Raw genomic sequence first — 20633 nt, 5'->3', positions numbered from 1 at the left:
TTGCTTATCATGCCTCCCATATTGTTGAACCAAACCTCTAACCCACCTTGTCCTAGCAAACCATTGTTTCGCTATGTTACCGCTTTGCTCAGCCCCTCTTATAGTGTTGTTAGTTGTAGGTGAAGATTGAAGTTTGTTCCTTGTTGGAACATGGAGATGTTGTTCCTTGTTGGAACATGTTTACTTGTTGGGATATCACAATATCTCTTATTTAATTAATGCATCTATATACTTGGTAAAGGGTGGAAGGCTCGGCCTTATGCCTGGTGTTTTGTTCCACTCTTGCCACCCTAGTTTCCGTCATATCGGTGTTATGTTCCCGGATTTTGCGTTCCTTACGCGGTTGGGTTATAATGGGAACCCCTTGACAGTTCGTCTTGAATAAAACTCCTCCAGCAAGGCCCAACCTTGGTTTTACCATTTGCACTAACAACCTATAACCTTCCCTTGGGTTTTCGCGAGCCCGAGGGTCATCTTTATTTTAACCCCCCCCCCCCCGGGCCAGTGCTCCTCTGAGTGTTGGTCCGAAACAGGCAGCCTGCGGGGCCACCTCGGGGCAACTCGAGGGTTGGTTTTACTCGTAGCTTGACCTATCCGGTGTGCCCTGAGAACGAGATATGTGCAGCTCCTATCGGGATTTGTCAGCGCATCGGGCGGCTTTGCTGGTCTTGTTTTACCTGTCGAAATGTCTTGTAACTGGGATTCCGAGTCTGATCGGGTCTTCCCGCTAGAAGGAATATCCTTCGTTGACTGTGAGAGCTTGTGATGGGCTAAGTTGGGACACTCCTGCAGGGATTTGAACTTTCGAAAGCCATGCCCGCGGTTATGGGCAGATGGAAATTTGTTAATGCCCGGTTGTAGAAAACCTGAAGTTGACCTTAATTAAAATACATCAACTGCGTGTGTAACCGTGATGGTCTCTTCTCGGCGGAGTCCGGGAAGTGAACACGGTTGTTGGAGTTATGCTTGACGTAGGTTGTTCTAGGATCACTTCTTGATCATAGTTGTTCGACCGTGCTTTTGCCTTCTTTTCTCGCTCTCACTTGCGTATGTTAGCCACCATATATGCTAGTCGCTTGCTGCAGCTCCACCTCATACCTTTACCTTACCCATAAGCTTAAATAGTCTTGATCGCGAGGGTGCGAGATTGCTGAGTCCCCGTGACTCACAGATACTTCCAAAACCAGCTTGCAGGTGCCGATGAGCCCGTGCAGATGACGCAACCAAGCTCAAGGAGGAGCTCGATGAAGATCTTGTCCTTTGTGTTGTTTCATTCTAGTTGATCAGTAGTGGAGCCCAGTTGGGGTCGATCGGGGACCTTGTCGCATTTGGGGTTCTTCTTTTAGTTTGGTTCCGTAGTCGGACCTTGATTGTATCCGGTTGATGTAATGCTTTATTCATGTAATTGTGTGAAGTGGCGATTGTAAGCCAACTATGTTTCTCTTTCCCTTATGTATTACATGTGTTGTGTGAAGATTACCTCACTTGCGACATTGCTTTCAATGCGGTTATGCCTCTAAGTCGTGCTTCGACACGTGGGAGATATAGCCGCATCGAGGGCGTTACAGATATGGTCTTCACAAACGCCGCCCACTAAGGATAGATACCATCGGCAAGATAGTACCCCATATTGTAGTCTCGCCCGTTAACGGTGTAGTTGCACGGCGGTGATCCCCATTGCAAAGCCTCCTGAACACCGAAGATCATTGAAGCGCGTTTATGTCGTTGTGAGAACCCGGCTTTCCAAAGAAAATATGACAAATCCATAAATCATGTGATGCCACCGCTTCTAGTATGTTGATGGCCTCTCTGGTGTGACCTTGATACATTCCCCACAAAGCTTTAGGGCAGTTCTTCCATTGCCAATGCATGCAATCAATTGATCCGAGCATTCCTGGAAATCCTCTTGCCTCTCCAACAGCCAACAACTTCTCCGTGTCCTGCGCATTTGGTTCTCTGAGATACTCAGGTCCAAACACCCCCACCACAGCGCGGGCAAACTTGACAGTAGTCTTCAGGCACGTGCTCTCCCTCATTCTGACCATCTCACCAGCGGCATCTGCAACAGTACCAAGTGCAAGCATCCTCAGAGCAGCCGTGCACTTCTGCTTGGCCGAAAAATAGAGTTGGCCGCAGCAATCCCTTGTGAGCTTGAAGTAGTCGTCGTGTGCCTCCACTCCCTCCACAATGCGCAAAAACAATGATTTTCACATGCGAAAACGGCGCGGAAACCATAGATCATCTGGGAAAGTAGGTTTGGGAGCAAAGTAATCCTTGTGCGGTAGCTTTTCTCCGGACACCCTATCCTGGTTGATCACTCTACTCCCTTTTGATTGAGCCCATGAAGTTGAGAATATGCTCCACTTGCTCGTCCATTTCCTCTTGCATGCTCATGAGCATAATCATGTCCACTTCTTTGTCCGAATCCGACGAATTGAAGAACTCATCTTGAATCATTTGTTCAAGCTCCATCGATCCATACTCCTCGACCGACGAAGCATCAAAATCCATCGTTTTACCTAACAAAATCACACACAAATCCGGTCGGAAAATGTGTCGAACACATCAAGTGCGAGGCGGAGCCGGAGAGTTGCTGGACGTACCACAGTGGCGTTCGGGCCGGCGACGATGTCCCCCTCGGCGAGGATGGGAGGGCTCTTTCGGAGCTGGCGGCGGAGAGCTTGGGAACGGCTGCGGAGCAGGCGCGGCAGTAGAGCAGGAGACAGACAATGCAAAGGGGGAAGAAGAGAGCATATAGCAAATGGATTCGACTGGTCTTCGGGGTGGATTTGGTGCAATTTGGGGTCAGGTCGGGTTGTCGAGTCCAACATGGCGGGCATGCCCTGGCGCGCCTGGGCGCCTCCATATCCGCCCCACATTTGGGCTAGATATGGGGGGTGCCAGTCAGCCCAGGCATGTGAGGGCCGTTTGAGAGGCTCGTTTGGGTCAAAAAATCGTGACAGGACAGTGACCGGGCGGCCCGCCCAGGTGTATGAGGCGGGTTTGATAGGTCTGACTGTAGATGCTCTAAGAAGCATGGTAGCGCACACACATCGCACTTCGAAGCATGTCAACTCCATCATGCATGTGTCGGTGTTTGACGCACTATCATAGGGTGTAGTAGTGCATTAGAGCATCTATACCCGCATATGATAAATATGACCTCTCAAACGCCCGTGGATGCGTCCAGGCGCGTTCGCGGGCAATGACCAGGTACTTCTCAAATTAACACAACTGCATCCGGATATCTCATACTAGATTTTCAATTCCATACGAAAGTATGCAAACTAAATAACCTACTCCTCGCCAGAGATGTCAACAATCTTCGTGCCTAGCTACGGGTACATTGGCGGCGGCTGCAGCTCCCGCTGCTCCGCTCCGGCCTCTTCCTACTCTATCTCTGCGTTGAGTTCGGCGAAGATCGCGTTGAATACCGCCTGCTCCTACCAAAGGAACTGTCGGTTGGCCTCCATATATGCCTCATCTTGGATGGACTCCAGGGCCTACTGCTCCGCCATCCCGCGGCTTCGGCAACGGCGAATTCCGCCTCCGCCACGGTGAACCCCGGAGCAGACTGCTCCACCTTCTCCTCCTCCGGATCCACCACCTCCATCATTCCAGTAGCTTCCCTCCCTCCTACTTCCCGACTGCAGCTGCTCCTCCGGCTCCGGCGCGTCCGGAGGCAGACCAAGAGCGATGCGGGTGGCGCGCCCTCACCTGGGTCTCCTCATGATCTGCCTCTGGCGCTCCGACTTCAGCATAGCGTATGTCGTGATCTTGTGCCGGACCATGGCAATGCCGGAGAGCATAGGAGAGTGGTGAAGACGAGGCGGACGGGCTCAGGTGGAGGCGCGGAGAGGAGAAGGTGGATGGGCTAGGGTTGGGGGACGCCGACCGACTTAAATAGCCGGATTTGTTCTCGACAGTGAGCCAGAGTGGCGCTGATATGACCATTTGTAATTTAACTACGATGGTCGATACTGTTATGGTCACGTCAAATAAGGAAAGGCTAGTTGCCATGACTTGAGCTTGTGTTTGTTTCGGTCTAAAGAAATATATGAAGACATGATTGGGGCCAAGACATACACGTACTTGGATTTTGGATGCTTTGGTGTGCATGCAGGCGTGAAGGATAATGGTGGCTCGTACAATAAAAGGAGATCAATTCCATTTAAAAACTACATGCTAGGGGTCAAGCTGCGTTGGTTGTTTTTGTTCTTGCCGTGCAAGGGATATCATGCAGCAGACCGAACGTATAATATGTGGAGTCATCTATGCTTGAAGGAAATCGGATGGAGTCCTCCAACACAAAAACAGAAGCCGGCGACGCATGCAACAAATTTAGTAGTTTTTGTTTTCTTAAATAGACTAGCATATACTTACGTGTTATCTTTTCTTTTAAGTACGTACCAAGGCTTGCTTTTCAAGATAGTTAGGGTGTGCTGCTATTATATAAAGCCAATTAGTTCTTTGTAAAAGTAGGTTATTTTTATAAAATAGACATGATGTGTTTTCAAGGGTAGACACCCGTATCAAGTTTTAGAGGGATCTTTAGAAAACCTCTGTGTTGCGATTTCTTTGTAAAAATTGTTTTCGCGCGTGAGTACCATCTTTGAGATTGGTTTTCTCGTGCTGAGCTGCAAGGTTTAAACCCTCTATTTCGTGTACATCTGTGCGCGGGCGAGAGGTTGTTACTGCTGGTGGTGGAGTGTCGTGAAAGATCGGGCCGCAACAATAGATCGGATCTCGCAATCGAGGTTCGGTCTACATCAGGTGGTATTCAGAGCATCAGGTTGTTCACGACACTATGGAGAAGATGGCGTGCACATTGTTATTCAATAAGTTAAGCTATGGATTTCAGTTGAAGGAGGAAGGCCGCTGGACTGGACTTTTACACACACGTGTGGTAGTGAGAGAGAGATCATGTGCTATGACGATCGATCACATGAATTTGATCAACGCAGCAAGCATCGAGATGGTGGAGAAGCTGGAGATACCAATAACAACACATCCAAAACCATACTTGTTTCGTTGGGGTCATAAAGAGCTCACTATCACGCACCAAACTAAGGTACCGTTTTTGTTGGGAAAATTCTTTTGTGAGGTTTTGTGCAATGTGATTCCGGCGCCGATGGTTTCATGCCACTTGTTGTTAGGTGAGCCATGGTACAAAAAGCATAATGTTGTGTATGATTATCACACACACACATATACTGTCAAGAAGGGTAAAAAGTGCAATCTTGCGCCCATGGATCAGGAGCGTTTCATTACATGGAGGAAAGAACATCTTGTGAAGATAAAAAAGCAGGAAGAAAAAGAAAGGAAGAAGGTCGAAGTTGTTGCAATTGTTACTGACGTCGTCGTTGTCGTCGTTCAGTCTGCAAATAAAAATATTGTTGAAGAAATCAACTCGAAACCGAGGACGGTTTTGTTTCAAGAAGGAGAGGATGATATAACCATGTGTAATTTAACTACGATGGTCGATACTGTTATGGTCACGTCAAATAAGGAAAAACTAGTTGCCATGACTTGTATCCATCCGGACCAGCTAAAGAGCTTGTATTTGTTTCGGTCTAAAGAAATATATGAAGACATGATTGGGGCCAAGACATACACGTACTTGGATTTTGGATGCTTTGGTGTGCATGCAGGCGTGAAGGATAATGGCGGCTCGTACAATAAAAGGAGATCAATTCCATTTAAAAAATACATGCTAGGGGTCAAGCTGCGTTGGTTGTTTTTGTTCCTGCCGTGCAAGGGATATCATGCAGCAGACCGGACGTATAATATGTGGAGTCATCTATGCTGGAAGGAAATCAGATGAGTCCTCCAACACAAAAACAGAAGCCGGCGACGCATGCAACAAATTTAGTAGTTTTTGTTTTCTTAAATAGACTAGCATATACTTACTTGTTATCTTTTCTTTTAAGTACGTACCAAGGCTTGCTTTCCAAGATAGTTAGGGTGTGCAGCTATTATATATAAAGCCAATTAGTTCTTTGTAAAATTAGGTTATTTTTATCAAATAGACATGATGTGTTTTTAAGGGTAGACACCCGTATCAAGTTTTAGAGGGATCTTTAGAAAACCTCTGTGTTGCGATTTCTTTATAGAAATTGTTTTCGCGCGTGAGTACCATCTTCGAGATTGGTTTTCTCGTGCTGAGCTGCAAGGTTCAAAGCCTCTATTTCGTGTACATCGTGTGCGCGGGCGAGAGGTTGTTACTGGTGGTGGTGGAGTGTCGTGAAAGATCGGGCCGCAACAATAGATCGGATCTCGCCATCGAGGTTCGGTCTACATCAGGCGCTACACGACGTTCACACCGCGGCGATGGAGTAAGCGTTTGTCGGACCGTCAGGTTTTCAGGTGTTTTCGCATGGGAACCCATCGTCAGTCCTACCGTGATCGGTGCGGCCAGGTGTCTCCATATCTGTCCCATATTGTGGCTGGATATTAGGTGTGCTGGTCATCCCAGGCGTTTGAGGCCCGTTTGAGGCGCCCGTCTGGGTCAAATTTTCATGACTGATCAGTGACCGGGCGGGCCGCCCAGGCGTTTGTGGCCGGTTTGGGGTGCCCGACTATAGATGCTCTTAAACCCCTAATTCAACATTTCAAAAGTTTTTCCCTAAAAAACATTTTAAAAGTTTTTAACCTTTTGGGAAAACAATACCCTACTTGTTCGAGCATCTATACAAATTTCAGAAAAAAATTCCATCTGCTGACGGTGTTATTCAATTCATACTTATTCATATCTTTTAGATAAGAGGCCGGCTCGGTGTCAAATTAATAACGCCCTTATAAACAAGAACAACATCCACATGACAACCAAGAAAAAAATAGATAGGAAGGATACACGGTGACGCATGACAACAACACAACTCGGATTGCACCAAGCAAGCCACAAATGAAACAATAGAGCATGGCTTGGAGTCATCAGAGCCCTCATCCACCGCCAGGCCCATGAGCAGAGAGAGAGGCCAATAAGATGGAGAGACGCCGGCACGAGATACAGTGTCTTCACCAACTATGGGAGTCCATACACGACCTAACATCACCATCCAGTCCCATCATCGGAAGGAGCCCCCATCCGCCTTGCCTTGAATCAAAAGGCGTCATACCATCGAACGATGAGGATGCTCCCCCTAAGCCTATGTGGTGGGTCCCTAGCGAAAGGTCTCCGAGCACAAGTACCTCGTTGCGCCTAGCTCACCGTGCGAGAGCCATCGTCTAAGCCACATAACCATCACAACTAAGAGAAGAAGCTGTCAGCAATGTCGACGAAGACAAGAAGAGAAGCGCCTCAAAGGACATTCACAACCCGCCAACACTCCCAAATTAGCATCTTCAAGAAGATCGCGGCGCCCGAAGAGGCCGCCATCATCCAAACCCAGCGGTTTAGGTTTTCACCAGGGAGCACGGAGGAGCGAGGGGAGCTGTGTGGACACCCACGCCTCTAGGAAGGGTAACGATGCCCATAGTCGTCGCCGTAGGCAAGACCAGTCTGGAATTTCTCCCAGACACAACTCCCCACCGCCAATGCCCGCACAAGCATGATTTTATGTCATAGGCCGGCAAAATTTTGTGTTTTGACCCTTTTGACAAAGAATTTTAGGATCTGACCCTGGTTTGAAAAAAAATCGGGATTTGACCCTTTTTCCTACCGCTAGGGGCTCTAGAGGTAGGGTTAGACAGCCTACCGCAAAGGCCCCTGGTGGTAGGGTACTTATCCACGTCAGCACGCGAAAACGGCCGCTGTCCCCCTCTATCGCACCCTACCGCCAGAGCCCCCTACCGCTAGGGGCTCTGGCGGTAGGGTTAGACAGCCTACCACCAAGGCCCCTGGTGGTAGGGTACTTATCCACGTCAGCACGCAGAAACGGCCGCTGTCCCCCTCTGTCGCACCCTACCGCCAGAGCCCCTGGCGGTAGGGTCCGGGCAGTTATTTGCCCCGAAACCCCCACGCCCCTGCCCATCTCCCACCCCCCCCCCCCGTCGGTAGTTCCTCAATTTCTCCCCCAAGTCGCCCCTCTCTACCTCTCTCATCTCCTCCACTCCCCCTCTCGGATCTTCACCGATTCTTCACCGTTTTGTGGATCGAGATGGCCCCCGAGAGAGAAACATAAGCTCCTCCAATCCCTTCAATTAGTTTTTGCAAACTTGCTTCCGATTCGACACATTATTTGCTTGAAATCCCTCATATTTTTGAACTTAGATTGAATTTTTTTCACCTAAGATTGATTGTAGTTGTAGTTCTTGGTTCTTTAGTAACTAGTGGTATTGGATACGGACTCTAATCAATAGTTCATATGTTAGTGTGAAGATGAACCCTAGTTCATAAAATTTTTTTGTTAAAAAAATATGATGTAATGTTGATATGAGGATGAACCCTAGTTTGATGATGCATGTTGATATGATGATATGATCTAGTGTGAAGATGAACCCTAGTTTGATGATGCATGTTGTTATGATGATATGAAGATGTTGTTTGTAAAAATTTATTTAAAAATATGATGATATGATGTATGTTGGAGGATTTTTTTGATATGATGCATGTCGATATGATTTGATCCATCATGTGTAGTAGTTCTTGTTGGAGGAATATGCTTAAAATTTTATTTTCATATGGTGCATGTTGATATGATTTGAGTTCATTTTTTGTTTATTTATGCTTTATGCTTATGGTGGTTTTGTTTATGAAATTTTATTAAGGCGGCCACCTCTTGCGGACAACATCGGCCCACGGTACTCCATGCTGGACTGGGTATTCGACAAGGGTCATCGTGCCCGGTTCATAGAGAACGGAGAGGTAAGTGATATGAATGAAATTTTGATGAAAGTTTTCTGATTGATGAAAATAATTTCCTAACTTTTGGCGTTCACTTTTTGACAGATGCTCCAGCCACTGCGCATGAGGGGTCACGGGGTTCATGGGCATATGGACTACGACGAGCGCTACACGCCGTTCTTCAAGAGAGCCCGTCTGTTGGGTTTTGTGTTGCAGTTCAAGCGTCAGTCACCGACGCTTGTCCACGCAGCTCTGACGGCGTTGATTGACCGGTGGCGAACGGAGACCCATTCTTTCCATCTGCCATGCGGGGAGATGACGGTGACCCTCGAGGATTGGGCGATGATTACTTCCATGCTGATCGAGGGTCATGCACTCACCGGGCGAGTGGAGAGGACCAACTGGCAGCAGAGGGTTGCAGCCCTCATCAGCGACTGCCCCGCTGTCAAGGGTAACCGTACATCCGGTGTGCCGTTGACCTGGCTCTCGGAGTACCGGCAGAAATGCCCCGAAGGCGCCGACGAGACGACCGTGGAGTGGTATGCGAGGGCCTACCTGTGGTATCTTCTCACGAAGGTCGTGTTTCCAGACAGCTCTGGGAACTCTGCCAACTGGTCGTATCTCTTCTTCCTAGCGGACTGGGAGGCAGGGTACAGTTGGGGGACCGCATCTCTTGCCTACCTATACCGTTTGGTAAGAGAGGATCTAATTGCCTACCTACCTACGAAAGTGTGTCCATGACATTTTCTTATATCTGATCCTCATTTGATGTTTTGGAGCTTGACGACGCAACGCAGAGGACGGGAGACAAGTCCAATATGGGTGGCTTTGTCTGGGCCTTCTCCATTTGGATGTGGGAGCGTCTGCCGGTGGGGCGTCCGGAGAAGTTGCCAAGACGCCCCTGGGGTGCCTATAGCGAAGACGGCGATGAGACTCGACACCCCACCGTAGCTTATGAGTGGGACGTTGTCAAACTCTACACGGGCCTAAACAAGACTTCGTACAAGACCTAGACCAACGAGTTGGACGCTTTGACGCATACGCAGGTATATGAACTCGCTCAACACCTTTCTCTTTGATTCCACTTTTGACTGAGAGTGGGAACTTACCAATGTATATGTAACAGGTAAACTGGTGGCTGTATCATGACCGAGAGTGGGACTTTGATCTGAACGTGATGTGTGATGCGGACCGTGGTCTCTGGCGGTGCATCGTGCCCATGATCTGTGTGTACGCCGTCGAGTGGCACTTGACACACCGCGTGGCCATGCAGTTTGGGATTTATCAACATACCCCACCGGGCCAGCCCACCGATATCGGCAGCCACGCGCTCCACCTGTGAGCGCTTTGTTCTCCGTGCCCATGATTTTGATTACACTTATCATGTTTCTTATTGCTTATGATGATCTCATTGCGCTTATGATGATTCTTGTTGCTTATGCCTTGCAAGATGAGCCGGCAGAAGAATCAGTCGATCATAGACCGGGAGAGGAGCATAAAACTCATGTGACAGAGTGGAACCGACGGAGGTACCGTAAAGACGTGGAGAGGAAAGTGACTGACTGGGATGCTTACCTGAGCCGACACATGAGGTGGTACGATGATGGCCAGAAGCACCGTCTTCGTCTCAGGCCTCGGTGGACGGCGGAAGACATCGCGGAGCTGGAGAAGGATGACCCCGAGGAAGAGGCCTACCAGACCGGCATCAGAGACATGCATAGTGGATTTAGGGAGTTTGCACCCCTCATCAACAGAGTGGTAAGTTTGAACCGACGGTTGTATTTAAATTAGTTTATTCGTCATCATGACTGACTTATGACGTTGCAGTTTGGTGAGCTGAACAGATGCATCTTTGAAGCCTCAGATGCACTAGGTGATCTCCCGGGGAGCATAGAATCTGAGAACAAAGTGAGGGGGACGATGAAGGTACAATTTCAGCCTCCTCAGAACAGATGCATCTTGTTCACTTGCAATCAGTCGATCTGATACTTATTATGCCCTTGTTTCATTGTGAGTGCAGAAGTTCGTGAAGCGTTGTCGCAAGCTGGTAGGGCTGCTTGGGTGTGCTGGAGCTGGGTCAGTTGAAGCTTATCAGCCTGTAGCCACACAGGGTCTCATCGGCTCATCGAGCCATGCTCCCTCATCGTCTAGGTTGGTTGGGAAGGAGGAGGAGGAGGACGAGGACGAGGACGAGGATGAGGAGGAGGAGGACGAGGACGAGGACGAGGATGAGGAGGAGGAGGAGAGCAACGGGGAGGAGGAGTACGATGAAGATTATGGACCTCCACCAACTCAAACATCTCAAGCATCTCAGCTGCCGAAGAGGAATCCGAAGAAGAAGGATTTTCCGAGTCCGGACCCTTTCCAGAGACCGGTTCCTCGCCGGCCAAGAAGAAGACCGGAGAGACTCGTTCAAAGAGTAATGAGGACTGTACCTCCAAGAGGGGAAGGAGCAACTGATTATGCTCTTCGATACTTGGCTCTTTTAGTTTGGTTGAACTTGTCTAGTGGTTGTGAAACTACGTGGAACTATGTGTTTTCTATTTGTGGATCTATGTGTTTGCTACTATGTGGAACTCCATTGAAGTTCGTTTGAAATGTTATATGCACAACTTATCTAATGTGGATCTATGTGGTGCCTGACGGTGTCCTGGACTAGGGGGTACTCACCACGTCATCTCCCGATCTGTTAGATTGGGCCGAGGACCCCCATGGCCATATACTCATGGGCCAGTTCGGACAGCTGCCGCATACATGGAAGATTCTACAAGACTTGGTGATCAAGACAAGGACTCCTCCCCACCGGCGTATTCGGCTAGGACTCTTGTTATCCTAGGCCTCTGGTGCAATATATAAACCAAGGCCAGGCTAGTCGATAGATCATATACAACAATCATACCATATGCTAGCTTCTAGGGTTTTAGCCTCTACGATCTCGTGGTAGATCAACTCTTGTAACACTCATATCATCAATATCAATCAAGCAGGACGTAGGGTATTACCTCCATCAAGAGGGCCCGAACCTGGGTAAACATCGTGTCCCCTGCCTCCTGTTACCATCGACCCTAGACGCACAGTTCGGGACCCTCTACCCGAGATCCGCTGGTTTTGACACCGACATTGGTGCTTTCATCGAGAGTTCCGATGTGTGATCGGCAAAAGGATCGATGGCTCGTCTGCAGGTCAACTGCGATGCCGGCATCTTCGTCGCCAGCTCGACCGAGGACCGTGCTCCATCTCCGATCGTCATGTTCGGACGAGGGCCTTCATCAACATCAACTCCGATCTCTATCAAGATCATGGAGGAATCATCCATGGAGCTCGGGGGCTCAACGTCAACATTGCCCTCGGGCGACCGTGCTGTTTTTCCGAACAGCAAACTTGTATCCGCTGCCACCACCTCTTAGATCATCGCTTTGACGATCCCTTTGGTGGAATTGTAAAGAATTGAGTCTACAGCAGCCATGCAAAATTTCGTAGAGTTCCGATGCAGGAATCTCCAGAACCCTGTCAAATCTGGACGGGAATCTGGACGAGTTTAGGGCATGGTCTCCAGAGCCTAGCTGGAAGTTCCTTTGGAAGATCCAACCGTTCATATACTGCGGAATTCTCATATCTACCACCCCTCCAAATTTTAGCTCGATCCGACGGTTCAAACTCCGGGAACCTTCCGATGAGTGGATCAATTTTCGGATCCGTTTTCTGCGCGAATACGGATCCGACCCGAATTCATGTTTCTTTATGAACGTGACATTGGACAACCTTTTTAGAGGAATTATCTTCTAGGGTATTGTGCATTGTTTTTAAACATGCGCCCGTAAATTTTTAAGCCTCCCCTGAGGTCGCCTTCATCATCATCCTGGTGTTAAACCAGTCCGGCGATATTGCTTCAAGGCTGCCGACCTGCGCTAGACACGTCGTCACTTTGTTGAGCCGAGCTCAACTTCTTCGGATCATCATCTTGGCAAGCCGAACAAGAGTCCAGCATCGCGAAGGATAAATCATCACCAAGATCGCCGCCCCACGGATTACACGGAGCGGGCATACCGGCATCGCCGCACAGTCACTTCATCAAGCCGGCATCGACCCCGTCACGACCTGCATCGGCAGGGCCGCACTATTGCTTCTTCAAGCTGGTGTCCATCACGCCGACCTACTTCGACTCATCGGCTGACATCGAGGCTTCGACATCTCAGCTGGACCGGGGTCTTCGCCATCTTTTCATCAACCTACTCCAGAGACTTCGGCGTCACTAGCCAACCAGCTCCGTCACGTTAGCTGGGCCGAGGGCTTTGCCTCGGCGAGCCAAGCTTTTCCAGCATCGCCATACCATCGCTTTATCGCCCATCAGGCAATGGGTGTGCGGATCGAGTCCCAATTTTGGGAATCACCTTTCTTCGGATTGCTACAACAACTAAACCAGGTGCTATTAATCCTAGTATTTTTTGCTTGTTTGGGTTTATTTTTTCCAAGGAATTATTACTCTGGTTTGTCCATCATCTGTACACAGGTCTATCAAATGATGGCCGCATTAACGACGATCGCGTGGTGGTTCGGTCAGTTTCCGTATATAGTCCGGCGAACGCTGCATCCGGAACTCGGACCGACCTGTGAATTCAGGCTTTGCCACACCTTTACCGCATCACACCGACGCCCTGCATCGACATTGACTTCGGCGCCAGGCCATATTTCTTTTATTACTCACTTTGCATAAATTATTTATTATGCAACGATTTATTATTATTATTATTACTATTATCTCTGGTTTGCACTATTTTTTGTGCACAGGAAAATGATCCAGCCGGACTATATCCTTTGGCGTCACCTCAGCTGGATGGGGGGCTTCATCAACACTTCATTACCCCTTGCCAGGGACTCCGGCATCACTCTGTCGGCCTGCATTGACCGTGCTATGTCACCACTTAAGAGTGCCGAGCTCTTTGCTCCGCCACCTCAGGACCGGCTTGGGGGATGGAACCTTGTCCCGCATCAAGCTCGGACCGCATCATCAATACCGAACACATTAACCAGCTAAGTTGCCTTCATGCTCAAAGTTTTAAAAAATTTAACTTGTGTTCTGTTCGACCAAGCACTATACTTTTTTGAAAAAAAGTTGCTTGTAAAAAATTTCCTTGTCCAAACTTTGTTTGTGACGCATAAATTCAAATACCCAGTTCACTTGGGGGCTTCCTTCATGAAGCCTTTCCTCTTGCATATGATTATACTTGTACGGCTTCGTTCCTTGTTCGTGTATTACGCCACAATATGCACCATATTGACTTAAGCGATTTGCAAGATGGGTTGCCTGGCTCCTGTGCTTACCCCTACGTTCCCGATTGTTCGGCTAGGGAGTAAAGGGAGCACCTCTGCGATTGTCACGACCGGGTCCTCCGAGCTCTAACCTCAGACTGGGTGAAGCCGAAAGCTAGCGCTCTTATTGTTTTCAATCATGGTCGGCACACAACGGAACTCATGAGTACAAAAAACCTATTGCACAAGTCTCGTAGTAATAATGAGCACTGAAGAAAGGTATCGGTGGGGGTACTATTTTCTTCGAAGATGCTTCTTACACTTCGTCTGTAATATAGCATAAGTTCCTTGAGCGCGCTTTGTCTGTTACAGCCTTATGGCCCGGTTGCCTGGTTATTGAAAACACTATCGATATTCTCGACGGGTGGAGTACATAACACTTTTCGGTCCTTGACCGAAGAGGGAGAAGCCGACGGTCGGTTAAGACGCGTTTAAAGTTCGGGTGAACAAAGATATGATATTAGTACTTTGGTACATACAATCATTATACATAAAATTCTTTTACCCAAGTCACTTGGGGGCTCTTAAATTTATATGAGCTGTTTTATAATAAGTGTTCTTCTTCTTAGTCGTTGCAAAGTTGTTATTATTATTGTTATTATTTATCATTCCTTTTTTCGACACAAGTATGTGGTCACTAGCTGAGGAGGCTAATTTCTCTCTCAAAGCCGCTAGAGTTTAGTTTGCCAAACTGGCCTAATGAAAAGTACTCCGCCTTCGGGATAGGAGGTTGAAGCCGTAGGCTGGCCCGCTTGGAGTCTTGAGATAGGATGTGTCATGTTAAAGCACGACAAAAGCACCTTTTTTTCTAAAGTCCAATTTTTAGATTGGCACCGAACACTTGATCTTGTTCGGACGTCAGGTTTTCACTGACGTTTTTTGGTTTTCCAAGCCTATGGCACTTTTAAACTATTTGTGTGTTTTCAGCACAAGTCTCGCAGTGCAACGCCGGACACCTTTAGAGATTCGGCAAAAACATTCTCGGATATTGCTATATATGCATCGCTTTCGAATTGTGTCTTCGGTCAATAGTTGGGTTGCTCGGCTCTTGCACTTGCTTCCTACGTTCCGCTTTGTTCGGCTAGACGTGCAAAGGGAGAACCACTGCAATTGTGCTTCCAGCTCACATGGTTAAGCACCTCAGTGGACAAAGCCGAAAACTGTCTGTCACAAATCCCGGTAAACTGGTTAGCGATCCGATGACTGTGTTAAATGATGGGCCATTCTTAACATTGGCCGAAGTGTTTACGGCTTGACCTCGACTATCGCCGAACACTACCAGGGGCTAGTAACTGGCCTCCCAAATTAAATCCTCAATATTTTGCTCTTACATTAGAGTTGAGGTTTCATGATCATGCTCAGCATGACAACCCAAAGAAAGGAGCCGATAGCGGGATTACTTTCTTTGGAAGACATTTATTATGTTAAACAGTGATATAACATATCTCTCTGCGTACCTTTTTTTATAAAACCATATGGCCAGATTGCCTTATTTGTCGTAAATCTTTGCCCTAATAAAGGCTTTATAAAGTAGGACAAACACTCCTCGGCTACTGGCCGAGGAGGTGGAAGCCGATGGTCGGTCAACAAAGTTTTGTACAATGCGGATTCGAGCATTAATGGTGTAAAGTACTTGGATACATAGAATCATTACACATAATTTGTGATTTTACTCTGGATATTGATCCTTAATTTGGCCACTCGTGCCCGCATTAAGGCTCGGGGGCTACTGGGCTTCAGGCTTATCATTTACTAATCTTAAGGGGGCGTATCGATCCCCTGATCTGGTGTTGCCACCCGACCAATGTCTCGGGGGCTACTGCATTGGCAATCCAGTGCAGAAAATTTAAGTGCAATATAGTTTTCGAGGAGATTATGATCCTCAGGTTGGTCGGCCGCACCCAATCTGAGTCTCGAGAACTCTGCACACCACTTTTTGTGTCCTGAAGTATTCTGCTGAGCTAGAAGTTGATCCTCAGACCGATTTTGCAAATCAACCTGAGTCTCAGCGGCTATTGGGATCAGCGGTCTTATGTCATCCTTCAGGTGCATCTCGAGTTTTAGACCAATACACACCTTGAGGGCTACTAGCTATATATCTCGGCAGAGAATAAATTGCACCAATCAAAAATATTGACAAAAAATTGGCCCACAGTCGGGGTGGTGCACCACCTCGAAAGCAGTCCGGCATAAAGCTCGGGCGCTAGTGGCTGGCTCCATAGAAGACATTTCCAGCATTAAGCTCGGCTAAACTCCTTCAACTCTTTTGGACCAAGATGATCTATGACATCTTGGATATTGTTCGGCGTTGAAGCTCGGATACATTTCGGCGTTAGAGCTCGGAAGCAGTCCGACATTGGTGCTCGGCTGCAAAAGATACCTCGAATGCAGTCCGGCGTTAGAGCTCGGACGCAAGAGGACACTGCCTCCCGGGAACAACTTCAAACTCGAGGTGTGGCATAAAAATAACAAGGCATTGCTAAAGACCGGAAACTTAAAGGGGCTCCTCGGATACCCGACGTGTAAACTCGTTAAATGCATTTCAGCGATCCTCAAGATCGAAGATGGGAAGATTTGTTGAACCAGTTTCCAAGACCGACAACCGAAGATGAAGAACAGTTTGGAAGAATCAAGGAGTGTCTCTAACTTGAAGACCGGTTCAGGGGGCTACTGACGGTGTCCTGGACTAGGGGGTACTCACTACGTCATCTCCCGATCTGTTAGATTGAACCGAGGACCCCATGGCCGTATACTCATGGGCCAGTTCGGACAGCTGCCGCATACATGGAAGATTCTACAAGACTTGGTGATCAAGACAAGGACTCCTCCCCACCGGCGTATTCAGCTAGGACTCTTGTTATCCTAGGCCTCTGGTGCAATATATAAACCGAGGCCAGGCTAGTCGATAGATCATATACAACAATCATACCATAGGCTAGCTTCTAGGGTTTTAGCCTCTACGATCTCGTGGTAGATCAACTCTTGTAACACTCATATCATCAATATTAATCAAGCAGGACGTAGGGTATTACCTCCATCAAGAGGGCCCGAACCTGGGTAAACATCGTGTCCCCTGCCTCCTGTTACCATCGATCCTAGACGCATAGTTCGGGCCCCCTACCCGAGATCCGCCGGTTTTGACACCGATAGTGCCCAAGTTTAATTGTTTAAAATCTGTGATATTGCTGTCATATTGAATTTGTAAACAAGCAACCAAATGAACTAAAACAACAAAACAGAGGACCCTACCGCCAAGGCCCCTGGCGGTAGGGTCAGACACCCTACCGCCAGCCCCCATGGCGGTAGGGCGCACCTATCGCCAGGGCCCTTGCATTTTTCGTTATAGAAGCTTTACACTAGAAAAATACAGGACCCTACCGTCAGGGGATCTGGCGGTAGGGTCACACAGCCTACCGCCTGCCCCATGGCGGTAGAGTGAACCTACCGCCAGGTCCATTGCACATTTCGTTACTGAAAATTTGTGCGTCAAAACCCTGCCACACCCTACCGCCAGGCCCCCTGGCGGTAGGTACTTATCCACATCAATGCAGTCAAATGGCCGCCGTCCCCCTCCGTCGGCACCCTACCGTCAGGTGCTTTGGCGGTAGGTTGTCTAACCCTACAGCCAGAGCCCCCGATGATAGCAAAAGGGTCAAATCCTGATTTTTTTTAAACCCAGGTCAGATCCTAATTTTTTTTGTCAAAAAGGTCAAAACATGAAATTTAGCCTCACAGGCCATCATGAATCCGACCAGAGGGATGGAACACATCCTCGGCAACCACCGAACGCCGCACTCCAACCAACACGCCGTCAACATGGCGCTGGAAGCCGACCAGCACCAAACTCACAAGCTCTGTCCACTAGCACTACGAGACCTATAACACAAGGGCACCGCCATGCATCCAAGATCCCCAATCCCTGCATCCCAGATTCCCCTCAGCTAGACCCGTGCAAGAACAGGACATGAGTGCTCGGATCCATGTCATCCATCACAGACAGGGACCAGTAAATGGAGATGAGCGGCTGGCAAGGAAGCCCATAGCCATGGCCGCAGCCTGACCACCCTGGCTAGAGCCAACAAATCCATCCAACCAACCACTTTGGTGAGAGATAGCGGAGAGCCCTTGCCAGGGGACCGAAGGCCCCGACGATGAGGCGGTGACCGGCCGCAGCATTTGGCGTGCGCGACACCGAGGGCCACCACTCCTACATGGCCGGACCTCCACCACTGCAGCACCTATCGATTTGCACCGACCTGATTTGCCACAAGGATGAAAACGGGAGAGAGAGCACGAGGGGAGGGAGGAGAACACGGAAGGAGAGGCCTCATCACCACCATGAGCCTGTCGTCGGCCTCCTACAGCGCCGGCAGCGAGGGGAACGGCGCGAAGGGAGGGGTGGTGGTGCACGGAACCCTAGATCCCCCGAGTCGCCCAAGCAGGACGACGCGGGGGTTGGATAGCGATGTGATCTCTCCAAGTCAACACTTATTCATATCTTATATTCTTTTTAATAAATTCCAAATTAAACTTTTTTTACAATACGAAATACTTGTGTGTCATTATATATTGAAATTGAAAAAGTTACCTTAGAAGAGTTTTGGCTCACCGGATTATGATAGTAGACACACTGTGACTGATTGTGTCTACCTATAGAAACATATACAATCTATGTGATGCGTTGCTCTATCTTGCGTTCGTCATCCTGTCAAACAAAGATAATAGTTTCTTTGATCATTGCCACTAATTATAACCTCATTTTCAAAAACGCGCTCACTCCTTCTAGCACCCAGGGATGGACATTACGTAAATCTAGCAATCTACACTAACCTCCACATAATATCGATGCTAATGTGCCATCTTCACACAACATATACATGGAAACACGCGCACCATGTAGGTGGAACAGTCGATATTATAACACAGTTGACAAAAGAATCAGCAACAACAACATATATATACAAGAACTACCGAATGAATACAACAAAAGTCTTTCGGCCAGTATGCAATTCGTAGGACATGTTAGTTTAACAAATGTGATAATAAGGCTTTTAAAAAAAGCAAAGGGTGTCTATATCCCTGCCTAGAATACTGTTTGTGAGGTAATCGACTAACATCATCCCTCAACAAACCCATTTCTAAAATGCTACTGACGGTGTTACGGCACAGGGAGTGCCTTGTGCCATCGAAAGCCGACCCATCGGGCGGGCCTAAGGCCCCCAAGGTCAACACACTGATAACCCAAGAGTATAGGGGATCGTTTGTAGTCTTCTTCGATAAATAAGAGTGTCAAATCCAACGAAGAGCTAAAGGCAGAACAAATATTCCCTCAAGTTCTATCGACCACCGATACAACTCTACGCACACTTAACGTTTGCTTTACCTAAAACAAGTATGAAACTATTTTGTGAGAATAAAACTACGAGTACTTTGCGAGAATAAAACTACGAATAAATTACAAGGTAATAAAAGTAGATAGCTTTTGTCAACAAGAAAGTCATTTGTCCCTAGGTAATCGATAACAAGTACCGGTTATCATTCTTGCAATTTTTTATGAGGGAGAGGCATGAGCTAACATATTTTCTTTACTTGGATCATATGCATTTATGATTGGAACTGTAGCAAGCATCCGCAACTACTAAAGATCATTAAGGTCGTGGAACCCAACCATAGCATTAGGTATCAAGTCCTATTTACTTCCATACGCCATAACCCACTTATCCGCGTTTAGGCTGTTATCACCCCCGCAACACTGACAATAAGCAAACCATGAACGTATTGCAACACTCTACAGCGGGGATCCCTCATGTTCGAGCAAGACGGAGAGCACCGTAGGACAGCACCATAAATAAAATATACAATCATACCAACCAAGATCACGATTAACCCACAAGACAAAACGGATCTACTGAAACATCATAGGATAACTATAGATCATTGGGAAATAATATACGAAGCTAAGCACCATGTTTAAGTACAGATTACAGCAGGGAGAAAGGGTGTTACACCGCTGCATAAAAGGGGGAGAGAGTTGGTGTTGACGGTAGCACGATTGTTGATGTAGATCGCCGTTACGATCCTTGCCCCGGCGGCACTCCGGCGCCACCGAGAGAGAGGGGGTGAGTGAAGGAAATATGCCCTAGAGGCAATAATAAAGTTGTTATTTATATTTTGTTATATCATGATAAATGTTTATTATTCATGCTAGAATTGTATTAACCGGAAACTTAGTACATGTGTGAATACATAGACAAACAGAGTGTCCCTAGTATGCCTCTACTTGACTAGCTCATTAATCAAAGATGGTTATGTTTCCTGACCATAGACATGTGTTGTCATTTGATGAACAGGATCATATCATTAGAGAATGATGTGATGGACAAGACCCATCCGTTATCTTAGCATAAATGATCATTTATTTTTATTGCTATTGATTTCTTCCTGACTTATACATAATCCTCTGACTATGAGATTATGCAACTCCCAAATACCGGAGGAACACTTTGTGTGCTATCAAACATCACAATGTAACTGGGTG

General features: G+C 47.7%; 1 protein-coding gene across 1 annotated transcript; it reads left to right on the top strand.

Moving 5' to 3' along the window:
- Positions 1-10372: 10372 nt before the first annotated feature.
- On the top strand, positions 10373-11293 carry LOC147985168 (uncharacterized). The gene is made up of 4 exons (XM_087541445.1): positions 10373-10543; positions 10613-10711; positions 10806-10936; positions 11275-11293. The coding sequence occupies exons 1-4, from the start codon at positions 10373-10375 to the stop codon at positions 11291-11293; spliced, it is 420 nt and encodes a 139-aa protein (XP_087397571.1).
- Positions 11294-20633: the final 9340 nt, after the last annotated feature.

Source organism: Triticum urartu, chromosome 2A (genome assembly GCF_056163025.1).
Source record: "Triticum urartu cultivar PI428250 chromosome 2A, HENAU_Tu73, whole genome shotgun sequence".
Taxonomy (NCBI): Eukaryota; Viridiplantae; Streptophyta; class Magnoliopsida; order Poales; family Poaceae; genus Triticum; species Triticum urartu.
The sequence above is the reverse complement of the archived record's forward strand: the minus strand, read 5'-3'. Positions and strand labels throughout refer to the sequence as shown.